The 23,418-nt window shown below is 33.2% G+C and overlaps 2 protein-coding genes across 2 annotated transcripts in view; one reads left to right on the plus strand and one right to left on the minus strand.

Moving 5' to 3' along the window:
• Positions 1-75: 75 nt before the first annotated feature.
• Positions 76-10,744, minus strand: LOC111505554 (protein UXT homolog). Its single transcript, XM_023160381.1, has 3 exons — positions 10,715-10,744; positions 10,425-10,482; positions 76-590 (listed from the first exon to the last, which is right to left on the minus strand). The coding sequence occupies exons 1-3, from the start codon at positions 10,727-10,729 to the stop codon at positions 136-138; spliced, it is 528 nt and encodes a 175-aa protein (XP_023016149.1). The 5' UTR covers positions 10,730-10,744; the 3' UTR covers positions 76-135.
• The window catches only part of roq (RING finger and CCCH-type zinc finger domain-containing protein roquin), a 31,064-nt gene continuing 11,680 nt past the window's right edge, over positions 4,035-23,418 (plus strand). The window contains exons 1-7 of the mRNA XM_023160380.2: positions 4,035-4,194; positions 4,357-4,943; positions 9,967-10,142; positions 14,339-14,672; positions 15,171-15,415; positions 15,518-15,913; positions 18,373-18,783. Of these exons, the coding sequence (XP_023016148.1) occupies positions 4,358-4,943; positions 9,967-10,142; positions 14,339-14,672; positions 15,171-15,415; positions 15,518-15,913; positions 18,373-18,783 (2,148 nt within the window). The 5' untranslated portion in view covers positions 4,035-4,194; position 4,357. The remainder of the gene's footprint in view (positions 4,195-4,356; positions 4,944-9,966; positions 10,143-14,338; positions 14,673-15,170; positions 15,416-15,517; positions 15,914-18,372; positions 18,784-23,418) is intronic.

A 23,418-nucleotide genomic window follows, 5' to 3' on the forward strand; every position in this document is an offset into this window, starting at 1 on the left:
TTCTACCTAAAAATCTAAATTAATATATGTGCACAACAAATTATTAAAATAATATTCATTATAAAAAATAACTCATTTTCTAATTGAGAAAAAATATATTTTATTATACATTCAAAGGCAGAAGTGATAAAAAAATTAACTTTTTATTTTAATAGATGCCTGTAACTCATTAATTGCCAGAAGAACTAATTTAATGTGTACTTTTACATCTACAGCAAGATTTCTGAAGTGGTTAATTTCTTTAGTCAACAGTCTTAGTCTTATATCCGCATACTTATCAGCTTCATCACAATCCATTTCAAGCATATACCCAAGACCGATCGACACATAGGTTCTTTCAAAATCAGTTATCTCACTAGTTGACAGCACTCCACCTCCTATGTCTACTCGAACAGACATATCTCTATCTTTTTCTCGGAATTCTCTTACCGTCTTCAATACTTGTTTCACTTCTTGCCAGTCTTTCAATTTTACCGATTTGTCATCCAAAAGTTTTTCAATGTCTTTCAGATCATTTTTCAGTTTGACCTCTATAAAATTATTATATTCCTCGATTTTTTTCTGAATATCAGCGGAATGCATGGCTGAGTCTGAAACAAAAAACTGAATAATGGTGTAGACGATTCCCAAAATTAATGCTGAAATGCTTTTCAGTCTCTCAGTACTGGAATCTACAAGATCTTTTCATTTTACACATTTCTATATAACAAACAAATGAATCTATTGAAATGAAAATTACCAAAACATAAATATTTTAATGTTCATTTGATAAATTAAAATGAAAGCAGACTATCTTCAACACAAATTTTCAAGAAAATTATTAACCTATAAACAAACGTCACAAAACCAAAATAATACCCTAACCTGATTGTTTTCAATAAAAACGAATTCTTCTTCTATTATAACTCAGCTATACACTAGAGTCTAGACACAGCAGCTATTTTGAATCAACAAATATCAATAAACAATTAAGAGACACACATATGTCTAAGTTTTAAAATATTTTGTCTTCAACAAGCACTCGCCTAAGCACAGCTGTGCTGTTCAAATCGCTTGGAATTTCAAATAAAACATTGATTTCTTTATAACACACGATTAAAAATTTCGAAAATTCAGACCCGCTAAAAAGCATACTCCTATCGGTATTTAATGGACAAATGCATCGTTATTTCCTTTACCTCCAGTTGTGAAAACTTGGATACTCAATGCTTTTCTCTGAGAATTGTGTTCATTATTGTTGATCAGGAGGTAGACATTTGAAGTAATTTTTCTATTATCATAATTTATATTATCATTATATATTGATAATTATCCATTACTAGTTCTGGAGTTGATTATATTATTGTAGATATCAGTTATGGTAGTAGTTAGGTTTTCCTGGATGTCCATAAATTTGCCACGAGTGACTCCAGCAAAGTTATTTGGATTCAAGGTCAAAATGATTTCAAATTGCAGGCCGGTTTCGAAATTGAAAATTCAGAAGATGAAAGAGATTGTAGAAATTTCTCTCGGTATTTGAATCACTTGAGGATTAGATACATTATTTGGAAGCAAGAAAATTCAAGTGTTTCCCATTCAAATCAAAATTTCATTTGGAGCAAATGTATTTTTCATTAGTTGGATACTCTGTGTATTTGTCATTTGTATCAGTTATTATGTTCATTGTTCACATTGTTACTTCACCTTAATATTTCAATCATATTACTCCATTTTCGAGTTTTCTGCAGTGCATATCACGATTTTTGTCAATATTGAAGGTAGATACAGTCAATATGAATCTGAAAATAATGAATAACTTTGACTACAATTACATCAATGAGTATGCATCAGATAAAAAAATATTTTTCTGAACTGATCTACATACTTCTATATACTAGTAGTTCTTCTTCAAATTGAATTCAGACTATCTTATGACTTCGAACAATATAACTTCAAATTTTCATGCTCTCCAAATTGGTAGTGACCAGGTACCAGTGATTAACTGCGATATTTTTCTAAAATCTGTTACGGCCATGGGAAGGTTAGGATCCAAAATAAATTTGATTGGTTTTATTGAGTATTCTACTGTATTCAAACGATTGGAATGTTTGTTTATTTTTTTTGTTTTAGCTGAATTCCCATAGCTCTCATCCGACGTCTCTATTGTAATCGAGTTTTTGGAAGAAAAGCAACGATTCACATAAACACGAATACTTATCAGGTACAAATTTTGTAAAGAATGTGTAGCTACTATACATATTCTACAGATGACGTCACTGTTGTTTACACGATGAGCAAAAGACTTGAGCCAAAGTCGAAATTGGATAGAATATCAATCCAACATATATTTGCTCATAACATTCGTTCGTAACCCAAGTTTCTATATTTTGTTATTAACTAATTCTTTCTGCCACGCTGTATTATGAACTTTGTGTTTTTGTTGAAAGAGATATTTTTATAGAAGAATGATCTATTCTGTGATTCAATACAATTTTAATGAAGGTTGTTAGTTAATGAATTCATCACTTCGATTTCTTGTTTCTTTTTTATAGGAGTAAAAAAAATTATTACAACATAGTAAAAACTAGTATGATTCTGATGTTTTTTTTAGGTTAGGTGTTCTACTTTAACACTCCCACGTGGACATCCGATCTACCCGGCCCCCAACCGGTGTGAATGAGAGCACTACTATTATAACACACTTAAACACTTATTATTGAAACTATTAACAATTTAATTTTGATGCTGGCACATTATATAACGGCGGATATGCATAACACGAAGTGAATTCCGTTTCCAACAAGGGCATCCGCGTACTTTCTTTGTGGACGGTCGCTATCGGCACGACCATCCACCACCATATCGAAAACGGAACTGTGATATTGTAGGATGATATCACAGCATATCTAGATATGATGATAAATAGAGTTGATCAGATTTATGGTTCGTGGTCACAGAACATATATGATCTATTGGTTGTCTATGTGACAATGAAATGAAATTATATAATTTGTTTCTGTCTTCAAGTCGTCCCACAGAACACAAATATAAATTGAAATGAATATAGCAGATCGCGATAGCTCTAAAGAAAAGTGTTACCTATACTCTAGCTGCAGGTTTTTTCGGGTTTTCCTGCAGTTGAAAAAGCAAATGCGCCACTGGAATCAATAAAGTCGCCTCGGAGCGCCAATTAATTTTTATTGCTGTTTTTATTTTTATGGTTGTTTAATAAATTCACAAATTAAATATTCATGATATTTTTATAAATTTAATAATGCGGAATGACCAGTTATTTAATAAGTTGCTTTTTGAAACATTTTCAGTGTGACAACATTGTAAAACTATTTTATTAGCCTCCAAAATTGTCTTTATAACACACGTGTTTCTGTTTTATATCATGAATATGTTACCGAGAAACTTCTTTCTATAGTCAATATAATCGGCAGATAACCAAACAAATATTAATTCCTGACCGAATGTCAGTGAACCAAACGAAATCTTTTAATTTGACTTGGCTACTTTATGTAACAGTCAATAATGGTCAGTTGAAGAATGTGTCTCTGGTGATGGTATTTTCCATTTTTAGTTTCATTTGCAGTTTGTTTACTGAAATAATCAGAAAGCAGTTGCATGGAATAACTAAGTTGACAATTGACACTAGTGACAAATGAATATAAATATGTTTTGAATCTGTTTTAAAATCTGTTTTTCCTTTAATCAGCTGTCGCCCCCATACGAACGAATAGTCTCAGAAGTTGAGAAACTTGTGCGAGTTAAGGACTAACGAGGTCTTACCTTTTAACGTGTGATTCCAAACACGGTTGCAGAATTATTCCAGCTTCAACCAGATAAATTCTCTCGAGAAAAATATCTGGTCGAGGCGGGAATTGAATCCACGGCCTTCCGATCGTGAGTCGAGTGCACTACCACCGCGGCTAATTCCACAACAAAGACCATACAAAAAGAGAAGAAGAAGAAGAACTCAGAAAGTAAACAAAAGAAATCTGGCAAACCTGAAAAATCCCCCTTTTTCATTTGACACAGAACATTAAATGCTTTATCTTCTGGGTTTGACGTCTTGCCCAATGTTGTGACGTAGGACGTAGTCATTCGACATTCGAGATTTCCAGAACTGCTAGAGGATTTCACAACAAATGTGAATCATCTATTGCCAAAGTACTCCATAATGTGAATATTTTTTGCAAACCAATCAAGGTAAATGCCATTTTCGTATATTATGAACTCATGGAGATTTCCATTTTTCAAAAATTAACATTGGCAATCTAATCTTGCCACATTGGCATCATAAAGTGATTATCACCTGATTTTGACAATTCAATTTGATGATGTTAACATAATGATAATTCTGAATTTTAGTATGCCCATCCAGGCACCCCAATGGACAGAGTTCCTATCATGTCCAGTATGTTGCAACTTATTCGACGAAAAGCTCCGCAGTCCTATAAGCTTGGGCTGTGGACATACAATATGCAGAGGTTGTCTCTCCCATTTACACAGAAAGCAGTGCCCATTTGACCAAACAAACATCAGCATTGACATTGAAATTTTGCCTGTCAACTCTGCACTTTTACAACTTGTTGGACCAAACATTAGAAGCGCACATTATGAAATTGATTGTAAAGTAGTACCTGCAGAATTTTTAGACCAATACTTGGAATGTAAAAAATGTGTAGAAGATCTTGCTTTATATTTAAAACCCCATCCAAGTGGAAGTGTTTGTGGAAGTGGAAGCATTCTCTCGAGACCTATGCAGAGGAAGCTAGTTACTTTAATTAACTGCCAGCTAGTAGAAGATGAAGGGAGGACAAGAGCAATGCGAGCAGCTAGGTCTCTAGGCGAGCGCACAGTAACTGAGTTAATTTTACAGCACCAAAACCCACAACAGTTATCTGCTAATTTATGGGCTGCAGTGAGAGCAAGAGGATGTCAATTTTTAGGACCCGGTAAGCTAATAATTATATTATTTCTTATGAATCTATCATTATAGAGTATGATAACCTTTATCCAAAGGCTAACTGTAAATTTTATTTCTTTCATTTTCTTGTGGCATGTATATTATTTTTTAAGCATATTTGTTATCTTTTACTATACTATAATAAACAGATTGAGGTTGTCAAAGTGCACTACAATTTTTCTTATATCAGGTGATGAGTATTTTTTCATTGACCATCTCTTGCCTCTTTACAAATAACAATCCTCAGAAAGTGAAATTTGTGTGAACTAATAATCAACAAGTTTTTACTTATTGACTTGCAATTCCTAGTACAGATCGAATGATGCATAGCAAAATACGAAAATTCCACAGCTGAAATTGAGCAAATTTTCTCATAGCAGTAGTCTGAGTGACTAGAATGAACCACTCACGCCAACCAACCGCTACAATCCAACCAATTAGTACAGTCATAAATTTAGTCAATAATAAATACAATAACTATGTATACAGCCTTATATATTTGCGTGAATAAATCACTAAAAACCTAATGAAGTTGAACTGTGAAGATTACAATATACAGAAACATAACATTTGTGATATATCAATTAGCTTTTATATTAACCGCCAATTTATGACATTGTGGAAAAAATAGTGGTGAGTTGTGATTAATAATTCTATCACTTGTGGTGTGAAGTTATCCACATCCACAAAGTAAACTGAGAAAAAAAATTAAAATTATTTTTTCTATATGTTATAGAACTGGCTGATACTTGATGACCATTCATTGTAACATATTCAAATAGCACATTATCAAGAGGTTTTCACTTAACAGTTTACAAAACTATGACATGTGTTATGGTTGTGTGCCTCACACAATAGCTAGAGTATTGAACACAACGGAAGAAGCTGTTATAGTTAAGCATATGTTGCGGTTTTGTAAACTGTCAAGTGAAAAGCTCAGAACAAGCTGATATTTGAATACATTATTTTTTATTTCACAGGTATTCTCTGAACATCTACCATCTTTTGATATAATAAGCTTATTGATTGCCCCAGTGGAATAAGTTATGTTTCAGTTTTATGGTATGTCCGAGAAATTGGAATTATGAAAAATTGTCTTTGTATACTTATACTTACTAGTTTGAAATAAAATATTTCGGAGATCATTCAATATTTCAAGAATGAAAAAAATCATAAACATGAAGCTATTGTAATGGAAAATATTTATTAATATTTCTGTTTCACCATTTCCGAACAAATGTTGATCCATAGAGGAGATATGAAAACATATATAACTGTGAATCGACTTTGTACACCTACAAGATTGGGATATATTGTTCCTGTTGATCAATTTAACAATGAAACCAGTCAATCCGAGATTTCCAGTGTGTGAAGACTGATCGAGAAGAGATACAAATATACTAGAAAATAAATAATTTGAAATAAAATTTTGAAATATTCATCTATCCCAACTACCTACACCGTAGGTTCTGGTAAATGCCTGCCGGAAAACAACCACTTCCCCGGCTAATATCACGCCGAATTATAACCTCACCGATATTAGTCTTGCAGGAGGAGTTTTGAAGAAGACAGGTTGAAAAGTCTGCAAAATATTGGTGCGAGTTCATTGGCGCACTTTTTAAGTACAATGATGGGTACTTCAGGACCAGACGCCTTTTGACTATACGTCAAAAAGTAATTTCTGGCATTGTGTAGGAATAGTGGGTAGTGCCTTTCCCAGAAAATCGACTGTGGAGTGAGACGCAAATTGTTCAGCTAGAACATTGGCTTTTTCTATCACTGTTTTGTGATTGAACCATCCGCTTGTGTTAGTGGTGAAAGTGTGAAATTTGTAACGTTTTGATTAATGGCTTTAGCTACCGACCAGAAGGATCTAGACCCGTTTGAATTGGTAAGCAGTTTATCCCTAATTCTCTGATTGTGAAGTTCTCATAATCTCTGAATGGTAATCAACTAACACGTGTCTCTTCAATGAAGGATCTAGGAGTTATCTTTGATGAGCAATTGCGATTTGTAGATCATATAAATCATATTGCTGTCAATACATCAAGGCTTCATATTACGAAACTGCAAACTATTATCAATCAATTCAGTGAGAACGGTGTATCTTGCCTTAGTAGTTTCCCACTTGGAATATGTTTCGATTATTTTGTCACCTTTTTATACAAATCACTGGGATTCTGTGCTTATAAAATGAATATACACATCAGCAATCATCAAATTGATGGATGTAGCCGTTACTATGTGGTAGGATATCATAATGAAAAGATAAATGAAAATTTCTATGTTTTTTACCACGCTTGTTTGTAACTAACATTACTGCAGTTTCGTCCTATACGGACATTCTCAAACTCATATAATAAACTAACAATGATTCATTACATTCGCCATTATATACCATCCCTGTAGGTACTAATAGAAATAGATGTACTTGACTTGATTGAGTACCTGAATTTACAGTTCACAATGCGGATGTGCCAATTTAAAAACCGGAGAGTAAATTAAATCGATTTGATCATTCAACCGGTTGCACCCGCAATGTTTATGCTTGTGGATTTCCAAGGATTCTAAATAATTGAGTTTGCAACCCTTCCTTGCATAGTGCAGAATTTCCGTATCGTTTAGATTCGAAAACTTGTGGTTGGATGCCAAGGAATGGTTTGAAAACGTCGAATCATTTTTTCCTAGTCTGAAGGACTTTTCATGATTGAACATATCATACACTGCGAATCAGTTGAACCAGATATCCCGTTCAGCGAAAGAATCAATAACTTGACCAAAGTAGAATTTAACAAAGAGGAAATTTCAACAATGTCCAAGGGGCCGAAATATACACCAACAATAATTAATAAAAATAGTTTGGATACGTTGATAACAGATACAGCTATTGCATTGAAACAGACAGATAATAGAGAAATAGGGGCATACAAGATAAATGAAGTAATTCAGAACCATCCATTCTCTTTATCAAACAGTAGAGAAACAGGCATAATAAAAACTATACAACAAAAAATAAGAAATAATGATCTTATTTTCACGAAAACTGATAAATCGAATGACATTGTTATCCTTGAACGAGAAACATATGTTCATATGTTTCGAGATGAAAACCTTACTATCATCAAGAAAGACCTGACGAAAAATAGTCAAAATGAACTGAATAATTTCCTCTTAGATACTAAAATCATTTTCACGGAATCAGAGAAACGGAGAATCACCAACATGAACCCCTCTTGCCCTAAACTGTATGGCCTGATAAAAACACATAAAGAGGATAACCCCATAAGACCGGTAGTTTCGTATATAAATAGTCCGGTAAGAGAACTAGTAATACGTCTTAACAAGTTGTTCAAAAATATTACCAATTTCGTCCCATCTCACGGCATTTAAAATTCACTGACTTTAGTAGAAAACATAAGGAACCAAACCACGCCACATAATTCAATTTTAGTTTCATTCGATGTAAAAGTATGTTCTCCAACATACCGTATAAAGAGTGTAAACCTACCTACAGTTCAACAACAAATTTTATAAACAGGATTCAGGTTTACCAATGGGCTGACTCCTTAGTCCACTTTTAGCAGACATATTTATGAACAACTTGGAGACCACTATAGTAAACTCCGACCTGGGTAAAAAACATATTCATTTTTGGTACAGATATGTAGACGATATTCTCGCCTGTTTCAGAGATACTACACGACAGCTGAACCAATTTATGACATTCATGAACAATCTCAATAGCAACATTCAGTTCACACTCGAAACAGAGATAGAGAAACAGATAAATTTCTTAGACCTGGCCATTACACACAATCAGAATAAATTCGAGTTCAATGTTTTCAGAAAACCTAGCTATACAGACATCACTATCCCAAGCGATTATTTCCATCCAGACAGTTATAAATTAGCAGCCTACAATTCAATGTTGCACAGAGCATTCTCACTGCCTTTGTCTGCAGACAATCTAGCTAGGGAAATTGATACAATTACACAGATAGGTCACAATAATGGTTTCAACGCAGATACTATCCAGAAGTTAGTCAGGAAACAAAGCCGGAAATTCACTCACAGATTAATATATCCTCCTCAGGTCAAACAACCAGGAATCAAGAAATGGGCAACGCTAACATATTTTGGAAAAAGAACAGAAATAATCGCAGGTTTCTTCAGAAAAAACAATGTGGAAGTAGCATTCAGACCACATGCCAGGTTATCTCATTTCCTTTTCAATGCCAAAGATAAGGTCGACAAGTTTGAAAAATCTGGAGTTTATAAGCTTAAGTGTCCGGAGTGTAATAGTGTTTATGTGGGACAATACGGCCGAAATGGAATGATCTCTTCTATTGATCGTTCTTAGAATATTCAATGCAAAAAACCTGCATCTAGAGATCACAGGTATAGGCCTATCTTCTGAGAAGGACTTGAAAATTAATTATACTTATGATTCACTCATTACTTATATGTATCCTTTATATTATTTTCACCATTTGTCTCTGTATTTTGAATTGTATAATCTATAATTATGTTTATCTTTGCGTTTTTACTCAATTTCAAGTGCTTGAGTTCACTTCGAGTTTTATTTTGACACTTGTAGTGTTTTCTTAAATTTTTAAATTGTATATAAATATTTATTATTTGATGCTTATACTGTTACAAAAAGGAGTGAATCTGTGCAATAAATAAATAAAATAAAGAAACTAAGGTTTGTGGAATCACACGTTGAAAGGTAAGACCTCGTTAATCCTTAGCTCGCACAAGTTTCGAGAATTGTCGTTCGTATGGGGGTGACAGCTGGTTAACGGAAAAAACAGATTTTAAACAGATTCTTAACCATTACCCTCATTGAAAACTTTTTTGCAACAAATTTTCTTTATATTAGATTTATTCATATTTTTTTCAAAAACATTTCTGTACGCTATTATAAAATTTTCATGTAGAACAAAAGAAAAAATATAACACCCTGAACGCCAGTTAGACTCAAACATAATTGACCAAAAAATTTATTTCAGCGATGCAAGAGGAAGTATTAAAACTTGTACTGCTAGCTCTAGAAGATGGCTCAGCCTTATCCAGAAAAGTTTTGGTAATGTTTGTAGTACAGAGATTGGAACCACATTTTCCACAGGCTTCCAAGACAAGCATTGGACACGTAGTGCAGTTGTTATACAGGGCTTCGTGTTTCAAGGTATTTCCCAACAATTTTTTTCATCATGTTTATCAAAAGAAATCACTTCTTCAACTAACTCTTGAATATATGCGTCAAAAGTTTAAAATAATTTTGTGTCATTTCTTTAAATGATATGACCAATATAACTAAATTTTAAAATAGGATGGGAATGCTATATTTAAGAATAAGGTCTCTCATACTGCTGTATTCAAAATAGTTGTTTTTTTGTCTCTTTATTCACAATATTTAACATTCATTCACAAATTGAAAAACGAGAAAGTTCAAATAAGATTAACATACCTCTAGATACGCAAGTGCTAGTTCCAAGCTGATAATTGTATTTTTCCTTCTTCAGATTCTAGAATCAATTCAAATATTATAAAAGGAGTCTAGATATTCGTGATATATTCCAAGTAGGTTCTGATAAAAGTCCAAAATATAGTATGAAATGAAAACTGGGAAATCTTTGAATCAAACAGTGACATTAGTTGGCAACATAAGGAATTTTTTTTTCATTAACAATCTTACATGAAATTGGACTTTGGTATACATTTTGGTATGAATCTGAAAATAAAGTGTTTCTTGAATACCTTATGAATTTTCATCAAGAATCGTCCGATTCCATCACATAATATATTAATATCAAACACTTCTCTGACCTTATGACTAATTTATTTTTGAATTAAATATACATATATCAAGACGAGTTATGCAACTTAAATGGATTTCCCACTAGACATTGATAAGCCTTTCAAACACTTATGAAATTTTCCCAGCAATGTTTATTTATTTGTTCATGGATTGGAATTATTGAAAAAAACAAACCAAGATTAGTATTTTGTCTGTTCATATACATGATGTTTGATTAGTTTGATTAGTTTGAGTGTTCTTAGTTGTGCCTGAGCATCTAATACTTATTAGACTGGAGCTATGATCAAAATTGTTAAAGACTAAATTTTCCCCTGAAGATATATTTTTTTTAAAGAGAGTTTCAGTAGAAAATCCAAAATTCTTATTTACTTTCAAGTCATTTTTCCAACTCCAATTTCCAGCCAGAACCATTGTTAGATATTACTGATGTTAATTACAAGGATACCTTTCAATTACATTTCCAATATCAGTTACTAACATCACCCGAAGTCATCACCCGAAGACGATTGTAGATACTAACAATCGAAACGTCGTGAACTAACATGACTTGGAATCTCTAAACTTTTTATTTTCTTTTTTCTTTTCTTTATTTTCATTTATTTTTGTTCAATGGTTCTATTTTACTTGTATTTTATTTCACTATTATTTCATTTCAGGTTTATTTTGCTTAATATAATTGTTATTTTCAGCTATTCATTTCTAATTCTTCTTTTTTAGTTGTTTCAGGGATTTCAAATCATTTTATATAGTAGACAATGGAAGTCCGAACTGGTGAAATTCATCATGAAATTTTGTCAATCGCCTTCAAAAAAAAATCAGTTACTAACAATTAAACTCTCGAAACATGTATAGCCATTTTGATGTGAATGTGGTCAATAGTGATTGAACCACAATAACCAGCAGTGTCATAATTTATTAATTTCCATTTTATTTATTTATATATACTTTTATATTACATTGAAAACAATAGTAATCTATGACAATTCATTTGCATAGGCGCGACTCGCATTTGCCAGAAAAGCTTAAGCAACAAGAGATAATGTTATATTCTATCAATTATCATGTGTTATCTGAAGATTTTTTTACTTCATTCTTACGCCACTTTCACGCTATCTGCCAACACTATTTTCATAATTTCAGCTTGTTTCCTATGTGTTTTTTATTATAAACATTCAATCTATTTGACTGGTCGTCTCTGCTTTGGGCAACGGGATTGCCCAAAGCAGGGATTTGAGCTTGGCTACACAAAAGGATTATTTTACAGTAGAGATCAGCCATGTGTCGATAGTAAACATTTTCTGTAGCCAGCCCTAGACTATTAAACCCATTTGTATCAGTTGGATGTTCTCCTAAAAAGAATTTTGAAAATAATCTATGGCAAAAAATACAACTACTCCTCCAATATACTATTTCAAGAAACAGGTATACTCGACCTCAGACAGCTGTTTATGCATCAAATAATCATATACTTCTACAAAAACAAATCTGTACTCAAAAAAATCAATCATAAATATGAAACAAGACAAGACAAAAGTTTGCTTTTTAAGGCCAGTTTATGGTAAAATCGGGAGTTACAGGAATTTTGAGTTGAGTCAGTTTCATTCTAAGGGTGCAATATGTGGTATATGTTTTATTGTCGCTCATGTTTTTTTGTCTGATCCAAAAAATAGTCGTTTTGGTAGCGCAAAAGCAAAGAACAGACCTCGAAACTTTAAAATTTCTGTTGATCGTTCAAATCGTGGAGCACCCTCTTTTCGAGTTTTAAACCATCACAAACCGCATGGGACCTGACGCCCGATTCTTCCGCCATCTCACGCACCATTTGTGATGAGTCAGTCTTCACCAGGGTCTTTAAATCCTCGTCCTGGATTACTATAGGTCGACCACTTCTGAGCTCATCTTCGTGGCTAAAATATCCGTAACGAAATTTCGCAAACCAATATCAAACAATTTGTTCATTAATACTATCATTGCCAAATGCCTGGATCATTATTTGGACTGTTTCGGCAGCTCTTTGGTTCCATTTGAATTCGTAGAGAAAAATTGGCTGAAAATTGCTTAATGACACATTAAATAAATCAAATCAGATATATATTTATTTATTTATTTATTTACGGACTTGCCATTATGCAATGAACACATAAAAAGTGTGATTAAAAAAATAAACAGTTGAATAGTAATATATAATACAAAAAAAGAAAAAAAAAACAAATATCAATTAATTAATAATAATAATCAGCAGTTTTTCGCAGTAGATCAATACGTTTAACCTGATTTTTAAAAGAGTACAAGGATGAGTCAAACAAATCAATATAGCTGCTATTCTCATTTGCTAACCTAAGCATTCTAGTGATGGTTTCATTTAAGCCATAGCTAGTAGAATGGTAAGGAACTTTAAACAACTCCGACACTCTGGTTCTTCTTGAATTTACATTGAAGTTAATCATTTGTGTTACAAATGGACAGTTCATATCACCATTTATAACTTTATGAAGAAGTCTTAGATCAATTTCAGCTCGGCGGTGCTCCAAAGTAGATAAATTCAAAAGAAGCAGAATATCTGAGTACTCATAGTCGGACCTCAGATAACCAAGCTTGAATGCACATGATCTCAGGAATTTGTTTTGTACTTTCTCAATCATAGATATATCTGTCTGATATAGAGGACTCTATATCACACAATTATTTTCTAAGACAGCGTACCAAGGAACAGTACAATATTTTAAAGGTATTTATAGAAAATTTATCTGTAGATCGTTGAACAAATCCCAATAATTTGAGTGATTTAGATGTAATGTGATCAATATGACCTTTAAAGGTTACTTTGCTATCAAACAACACTCCCAAGTCCCGAACGCTGTTAGTCAACGTTAAATTAGTGTTTTTGATTTTATATGGATATACAATAGGTTTCACAGCTCTTGAAAATGTTATTTGATAACATTTATTTATATTTAAATGAAGCATGTTTTCATCACACCAACGAGATAAGTTATTTAAATCTATCTGTAACAGTTCTGCATCATAAGAGTTATCTACAACCCTGTAAAGTTTGAGATCATCTGCAAACATTGAATAATAGCTGTGGCGTGTGACAGCCGACACATCGTTTACAAAAAGAATGAAGAGTATTGGACCTATATGCGATCCTTGAGGGACACCAGACGTTACGGGAATTTGTAATGATATGGAACCAGCATATTTGACATACTGAATTCTATTATCCAAATAACTCTTTATCCATTTTGACATGTTACCACTGATGCCTAATGCTAGGAGCTTAGCCATGAGAAGATCATGATTTACCCTGTCAAAGGCTTTAGAGAAATCAGTATGAATAGAGTCAATTTGGTGTTTTTTCACTAGGTTATTCAAAAGAAAATGTTGATAAAGCAATAAATTCGTAGTGGTGGATCTACCAGATATAAAGCCATGGGGTTCATTTATTATGTTTTGTATCGAATGTCAGTTTTTTTTTTAATAAAAAATATATTCCAAACCTGTGATAAAACAGAACAAAAAATATTTGTCAAAAAATTTCAGTGATGAATTTGAAATTCCAGGTTTCCAAACGAGAAAGTGATTCTTCTCTCATGCAACTAAAGGAAGAATTTCGCACATATGATGCATTGCGACGTGAACATGATGCCCAGATAGTTCAGATTGCTACAGAGGCTGGCCTAAGAATTGCTCCCGATCAGTGGTCTGCTCTACTATATGGCGATGCAGCACATAAGTCTCATATGCAGAGTATCATTGATAAGCTACAGACACCTCAGTCGTTTGCACAGTCGGTTCAAGAGTTGGTGATCGCATTACAGCGAACAGGAGATCCAGGAAAATTATCTGTCCTTAGAAATCATCTGGAGTTGTTGGCGGGAATTGATCCGAGTCCTGGTAAGTTAAATTATATATTAGACTGGTTTTTAATGAAATTGTATTAGGTGTAAAGTATAGAATTGCACGGTGCATCTCGTAGACTAAAGGAGGTTTACATTTGAAATACATCACCTGAAGCTTTCTTTATGACGTACTTAACCTTTTTTATACATTTTCTTATGTAACAGAGATTAATAAAGTTTATTATTTAATTCTGACTCAATTTCGTGTATTAATTGTCATGATTATCCCCCATTCAAGACGATTCACCACTTTTTGTTTTCATTATCACATAATCAATAATCAGTAAACAAATTATTTTCTGCTGTGAAATTTGAGAACGATAAATAAATTGAGTATACAAATATTCGTCAATTTAGGCCATCATCTGTTGAAATTTTTTCCTGACGTTTCGCCGCGGCCCAAGTGACTCGAATCTCCTAAAGTCTATGAAGTCATAGAATAACTGGGTTTTTCTTGAAATAAAATTTTTCCTAGCATAATTTTTTTTTTCAGAATCTTCTGCTCCTTCTTGGAGTGAATGTTCTGAATGTCTGGAAGCAGTTCGATTAGTTGTAGCAGGTTTGGTAGACTTCATTCACCAGCATGGCAACCGGAAACTTCAAGACACAAATCATTCACAGCATGCCAAGTACAAAATAAGCATGTGTCGTGACTTAACTTTAAGGGGCAGTTGTCCGAGAGGCGTGAATTGTACTTTTGCGCATTCACCTGAGGAATTAGAAAAGTACAGAGCTAAGGTACATAATTTATAATGTATTTGTTACAGAGAGGAAATTATAGAAAACTCTCTAATGTGGAACAAGTTTTCCAATGATTTAGCATTCCTCATTTACTTGCAGAGTCGAAAAACTGTCCCCAGAACCAAAGATTATCATATTGACAACCAGTCTCCTACCGAAAAGAACTATAACTCTTCAGATGACTACTACTCAGTACCAAACACAACGACTGTGAGTCCTGTTCCTTTACCTGCGGTTGTTCAGATACCACGAATGGGTTATGATGTTCCTTACCATCCCAATCCTACATATTCCCCTGCTCAACAATTTCCTCAACCAGTGTATCCACCACAAGCTGCCACATTTCCTGTTCATGAGATATATCCAAGCAACCACAGTAATGTAATGGTAACCAACGGAGGACATTACTATCAGGCACAACAAGGAGAGTATGTCAATCACCAGCAGCCTCCTCAGAATGTGGATGTCATGAAAAGGTCCAATTGGGACGCAATGGTGAGTCGAAAGTATCCTTTAGATTATCATATATTTATGTAACAATCTACCATTGATGAAAAATCAATCATTTTGTTTTATCATATTTGTTTACTTGAGTTGACTTGAATAAAACTGAATCAATTCAGATTATTTATGAAACTGTCAGTTTTTTGGCCAAATTATCGATAATATAAAATTTTTTATAATAATAATACTTTATTTCCATGTAGACAATATACATTGTATAGGAATAGTCAATAAAAGAAATAAAAATAAAGATAAAAACATAGTATAAGAAAAATACAAGTTGAAACAACACCTTAAAACTAAAATAATACCCTACTTATCTAATCTAAAAAATTCATTCAAAGAATAAAAACATTGTTCAATTAGAAAACTCTTTAAATTTCTCTTAAACATCACATAATTATGTTCTTCCCTTAAATGATCGGGCAGTTTGTTGAAATATTTTTATTCCAATGTATTCTGGTGCAAATGAAGTTAGTCTTAGTCTTGCATATGGCACATGAAATCTATTTTTTGTTCTAGTGTCATAGTGATGAACATTTTTATTCATTTTGAAATGTGTTTTGTTTTTGAATATGTAGCTGCATATTTCAAATATATAAACAGATGTGAGTGTTATGATGTGATAATTTTTGAAAATTTGTCTGCAAGATTCTCTCCTTGAGATATTCGCAATACACCGTATAATGCGTTTTTGAGCAATGAATACGTCATGAGTCATGGATGACCCACCCCAGAAGCAGACACCATACCTCAGTCTTGAATCAACTTGAGCATAATAAATGCTCATTAGTTGAGTGGTAGTTAAAACTGTCCGCAGATTCATAAATAAAAATTTCATTGAATTAAGCTTAGAAATTAGATGCTGGCAATGAGCATTCCAGTTCAAGTTTTCATCAAGAAGAATACCCAGGAATTTAACACTTTTATTCGATTTTGAGTATGTCACATTATCAGCACTGAAACTGAAGTCTTCCATCCTATTTTGTCTATTATGAAAACGAATAATATTTGTTTTATCCGAATTAAAAAATAAATCATGATAATTGAAAAATTCTGATATATGTTCAACTGCAGATGCACATTTGTCTTTCAATATTTCATCATCTGATGCCGAGATGATCATAGAAATGTCGTCGGCATAAGCTGTATAATGAACTTCAGGAACAACAGAGTCTATATTGTTTACATATAGAATAAAAAGGATTGGGTCCAGAATGGACCCTTGAGGTACTCCCATATCTACACTGAAAGGCTCAGAATTTATTCTCTGGATTTCATTTTTGACCGTACACTGGAGAGATACATATTGTCTTCTACCTTCAAGGAATGAGGATATCCAGTTGAGAGAATTGAATTGAAGGGGCTATATTTTTAGGAGTGATTAATTTTTTGGGAAAAAAAGTTTTTGGCTTTCTACTACTCCATCTGATATAAAAAAATGGATGAGAGAATCTTCCAAAGAAAGGAAGGAAGTAATCAATTTGAAACTCTATACATGAATGTGTAGATCATGCAAAGAAGTAACTTTCAGATACAAACTGAAAGAAAGTCCTCCTGAAACAGCTAGTTTCATATAAACATTGAATTACACGAAAGAAAATAATTCTTTCGAAACAAATACTTCTATATGAACACTGAATTATACAGAAGATATTTTTCTCTACTCAGTTTGTATTTCAAACATTTGTTGTGGAATAAGAATCAGATATCATTCACATGAGGTCTACTTTGAATGAATGGTAATAAATTGTACTCACATAGAACACTGTCACCCTCACTGGTATACACCGATGTTTCGCCTTAAGACACTTGCCCTAAGGCTCCTCAGTACCAAATTGGATAACATTATAGAAAATACACGCACTTCATTCATGAATTACGATTTTGAATGTCACGGAATAAGCTTGATCTGCTTATGTCATCGATGACATCGTAATGACATTCATTCACCTATTTGATTTAATCCCAGCCAAGAGGAATCTTATTTGAATTGAAGGGGTTATATTTTTAGGAGTGATTAATTTTTTGGGAAAGAAAGTTTTTGGCTTTCTACTACTCCATCTGATACAAAAAAAGGGATGAGAGAATCTTCCAAAGAAAGGAAGGAAGTAATCAATTTGAAACTCTATACATGAATGTGTAGATCATGCAAAGAAGTAACTTTCAGATACAAACTGAAAGATTCTCTCATCCCTTTTTTTGTATCAGATGGAGTAGTAGAAAGCCAAAAACTTTCTTTCCCATAAAATTTTTATTTTGTTCATCTTTTCAACATACAATCTACTTCTGCGGAGGTGTTTCCAAAATGACCATGATAGGATGCTGAACATGTTCAAATGCAAAATATTATACTATGGTTCTATTCATAATACAGATAGATATATACAATATATTTCAATCTCCAAGGTTTCATGAGAGATCTCCAGTAATGTTGATTTTTTTTCTAGATATCTCAAATAGCAAAAAATCAGAACTACTCACCACAACAGAAATCTAATCGTACCTCTACAAAAAGTCTGGCAGAGCTGCACCAAAGGAAACAAGAAGTTATATCCCAATTGGAAAAAGTAGTTGGGAAAAATGCTGCTACAGAAATATCTAACACAGCCAGCACTCTAGCTCGACAAGAGTCCCAACATGATTTGGATAGCCCAACTTCACCTTACAATTTCTGGACAGGGCAGATAATTACGGGACCAACTTTCGTGAGATCAGACTCTATATTGGCCGCCGATGATGATTATGTACCTTATGAAACATCTTCAATAAGCAAATATGGACCAATCTCGAGAATGCAGAAAGATAATGGGATCAGTCAGTCTGTGTCTGCTGCATTCCGAGATACTCCTCCATCATTGGTAAGTTTGTTAGCTTCATTATATTCGTGGATATATTTCCATCCTTTCCAACTTTTTTGAAAATTGAAGTAGTCATTTGCTTTCTTGTGGTATTAAGGATCCATTCTGGTCTAGATGCAGAATTTGATAATCTTCTGTAATCATACGTAATTAACTGAATTTCACACAGTCATCTTAAATTTTCCATTGGGGTCGTCCAACCATAAACTCATTTCAGTTCTGATATGAATTTTAACTGAGTATTATAATAACACCCATTAATGTTACCCACAAAACACATTCCGAGTTCATAAAAAATCATAGTGTGACTGAAACAAGTCCATAAGTTTGAGAGACAACGTCCACAAAAAGAAAAAGCCCTTACTTTTGACCAAGATGATAAACAAGTTAGATAGATAGATATGTTTATTCATCACTGAAGTTTTACAAGATACAGCATATAAACTTGCCTCCCTAAAACTTATCGGACTAGTCAGACATAAAACAAATACAATTAGTATAAAAATAAAAGCATAAGCTACCCTATACCAATTTATATATACTATGAACAAAATGCTAAGAACTCGTCCATTGAATAGAAGGCATTTGAACATAAAAGATCAAACAATTTTGATTTAAATAATTTAAAGCTCTCAATTTCACCCATTAGTGTGACTGTGTGATTATAGCAAATAATTCCCTGATACATATATGAATTCTGTCCCAGTGATAAGCGAGAGAATGGCAAACGTATACAATTAGCGTTGCGTGTACTATAATTGTGGATCATAAAACCCCTCTCATGGCTGAAGTGCCGTTTTTTTACCTCAAGAGTTATTAAATATATATATAAGCATGAAAGAGTTAGAATTCTCAAATGAACAAAGATTTCTCTACAGCTCTCTCGAGGGTTGGCTCTCACCATACATCTTAAAATTCTTTTCTGTATTATAAACACCTTTTGAATATGAGCAGAATTGCCCCAAACAATAAGACCATAACTCAGTGTGGACTGAACAAGACCATAATAAGCTAGCTTAAGAGTTTCCAGAGATACTGTTCCTTGTAGTTGTCGAATAACAAAGCAAACACTGCTTAGTTTGGATACAATATGATCTGTATGAACATTCCATGTGAGCTTCTGATCTATGTATACTCCAAGGAATTTACAATATTTTACTTGCTCTATGGACCTATGATCCATTCTTATTAATGGACTATGGTCAAGACTGATATTTTGTTGTTGAAATACCATAAAACAAGTTTTATTGATGTTGTCTGATAATCCATTATTCTCGCACCATTGTTGGAATTCGCGCGCACATGTATTGCTAGTTGTAACAGTGCCTGCTAGAGATTTTTCAGCCACCAGCTGGTTTGTATCATCTGCATAGATAATCATTTTGTTATGAGATGTACATGAATATATAATATCATTAATGAAAGCAATAAATAGTGAAGGACCTAAGATAGAGCCTTGAGGTACACCAGTTGTTACTTTTAATCGGTTAGATTTCACTTTGTCTACAACCACTATCTGTGACCTATCCTTTAAATAGGATTCTATCCAAGTGTTGGCCACTCCTCGAATACCTATCCTATAAAGTTTCTCTATTAATAATCTGTGATCTATAGTATCAAAAGCCCTACTAAGGTCATAATAAACGGCTATTGGATTTTGTTTTTCATTCAAGCAGTAATAAATATGGTTACATAATTCTTTTATAGCAGTTTCTGTAGATTTTTTATGCCTGAAGCCATGCTGACAATTTAGAATAAGATTATTTTGTTCTATAAAATTGCTTAACCGTGTATTGTAACTGCTTATTGTAACTGGTTATTTATCATAACCAGCTAACTCTGTTAATTATCGTTCTAAAGAAGATGGTAAGCAATGTCACTATTTGGCTGTTGCATATGCAATGGGCACAAAATTCAAACAATTGCATTGGCAAGCACTTGAACCTCGAACTGCTTATGAGAAGTGAAAACTAAAACTTACCAAAGACGAATGAAGTTCTTTGAAAGGTCATCAAATGATCTTGAAGAATTCATTGCTCTAAGATTGAGACATTTTTTGAATTCAAATAAGCAAATCAATATTTATTATTTAACACTTTCACTGGTGACAACTGAGGCTGGCTCACCCCCAGGGGCTGAAATAGTTTTTAGGAAATAATCAACAGTTGGAACACCAGAAAAGTAAAAAACATATCGTCGGCCTAATTGTAAAACCACGTAACTGCCATTTTGCCTATTTTACAGGAGAGCAATAAAACTTTCTCATTTGACACTTCCTCTATGGTTTCTTACGAAATCAAACACTGTTGTATGGAAATATGAAAATAATCTGTCACACACCAGGTTTTGTGGATTATTATTTTTTTTATCGTTTCTCAGTGAGTTACATGTTCTGTAAATACTGATTTCTGGAGTTAGGTGTTATGGAATGCGGAGTTGAAGGTTTTGGATAGAGCTTAAATATCCGCTTACATCTCAAAACTAGGAGTTACGTTAAAATCGTAATAGTACAAGAGTTCATATTTAATCCCATGAAGTAACAATGAATGAAAAGGGGTGTTCGATTCTCCAATTTTACATGGTTCAAAGGTCCCAATAATCAAACAGATTTTAATTGGATTAGTTTATTACACAAAAATTCAGAGACAAACCAACCAAAGTTGGAAAATCGTTAAATTTTTCTTTATTAATCAGTTTGCAAAACATCGTAAAATGAATGGTAGTCGGAAGGCATTGTTTGTTTTAGCTCTTGTAGATGATTATATTTTGATCGAGGAATCTTTCGTTTGGATGTGTACAGTTGAGGAAAATCAAATTGACCAATTAAATGTGAATCGTTATACGCCGTGGCAGTTGTTTCTTTCCTTCTAGATCGTGTGTTTTTTGATTGTTTGAGTTCGCATCTTCTGTGTACAAAAGACAGCGAATATCTGTTACTTTTGGTTGATCTACACCTACTCCAGGTCTGATTGATTTATATGGCATAGCTTTAGTATAATCTTTGAAAGAAGTGTAGTCTAAGTATTGAACTTTATAAGGCCTGGGGTTCTTTCTGGCCTTGGAACATACTTTTGCGTAATCAGCTGGAACATGTATATCTCTATTTTTCAGATATCTATCAATTGTTGAATGAATTGAGTCACATTCCATTTCGGTGTGCCGCTTTTCTAAATATTTTTGTTCTATGACAATATTATACTGTTTTGCTAAATGCATTAGTGCATTTGCCAGTATAGCACGATTTTGATAATTGCAACCATCGCTGAAAATTATCACTTTATTACTATTGTTTCTTAGAAGTAGTTGGGAAACAATGAAGTGTGTCAAAATGCTTGCAAACTCATTTCCAGTGAGTTCACCTTCACTCTCATTCCATAAGTAGCAATAGCCATCCTTAAATCTCAAGTCAAAGAAGGTCATATTATGTACCTACAGATAATTTGCTTCGATAGTATAATGCTGATACATTGGATTTTGGGCTTGAAAGTATTGACTGTAAATCGACTGTGTAGACATGTTATTCATTAGCTTTGTCAAATTCTTTTGCTTTTCTTGCTTCTTCTTTTTTTTTCATATGATCGTCATAGCTGCTTTTATCAATGTGATTATGTTTGAATGAAATGCACCTGTCACACTGATCATTTTTGGTCTGTAGAAACTAAGGTTCAGGTCCTCAAACATTTTATGTTACGTACAACTGGATAATGGATTCATGTTTCTCTGCCCACACCAATCTCATTGCAGTAAAATTCATACAATTTTGCCTTTGATGACCAACATGGTTCAAAATACAGTTTATTTGATGATGATCTACAATAATGGCTCTCAACTTTTGGGAGTGTCGAGAAAAACTCTTTCATAGAAATATTTTTTTCAATCAATTCATCTCTTCTATGAACCCATTATTTGTTTCCTCGATTACATTAGGAACTCGAAGTGAAACGGTGCTGTCGATGATTATTGACGTGTTTTCTTCTATAATCCCATTTATGGTTTCCCCGATTACATTAGAAACTTGTCGTGAAACAGTGCTGTCAATAATTGACGTGTTCTCTTCTATAACCCCAACATTTGTTTCCTCAATTACATTAGGAACTACATTACTATCTGATATTCCTTCACTTGGAATCATACTATCATACAAAGGTGGAAGTGAATCTGTAGCAATATCAGTGGTAGTATCAGTACTAGTCACTGCGTTAGATATCTCTACAAGAGATCCATCAGCCTGCATCACCTATTTGCAAGCCACATAACTCTCTATTTATATGGGATCTTCGGATTATGATTGATAAAAGATATAATTTCTATTACATAATGATTATTTGAGATTTTCATTAATTATTATCGGCGATTAAACGTGAAATGACTGCGATAGTTGAAATGAAAAGAGGCTTATATGAAAACACGTTACTCCAATACGGAGTTTTCTAACCTGTTTTTGTCAAACCGCATAACTCCATTTCATATTAATTCATATTATTCAACTATTCACAATATGAAAATCACTTTTCTATTTGAAAAATATAAAAAAACAGTAATTATTTCGTCAGTGTATTCAACCACGATTGTTAAAAAACTGAATATGTAATAAAAAAAAGACTTGGTAGAGCACTGTTGACATGATTATTACTA

Source organism: Leptinotarsa decemlineata, unplaced genomic scaffold, assembly GCF_025532065.1.
Source record: "Leptinotarsa decemlineata unplaced genomic scaffold, Ldec_3_MD MMD2_tig00004307_RagTag_RagTag, whole genome shotgun sequence".
Classification (NCBI taxonomy): domain Eukaryota; kingdom Metazoa; phylum Arthropoda; class Insecta; order Coleoptera; family Chrysomelidae; genus Leptinotarsa; species Leptinotarsa decemlineata.

Excerpts from the sequence above, each read along its gene's own strand:
- LOC111505554 (XM_023160381.1), bottom strand. Across the intron at positions 591-10,424 it reads TAGCACTTGCGTATCTAGAG|ACTCAGCCATGCATTCCGCT; the intron begins GTATGTTAATCT and ends TTTTTGTTTCAG.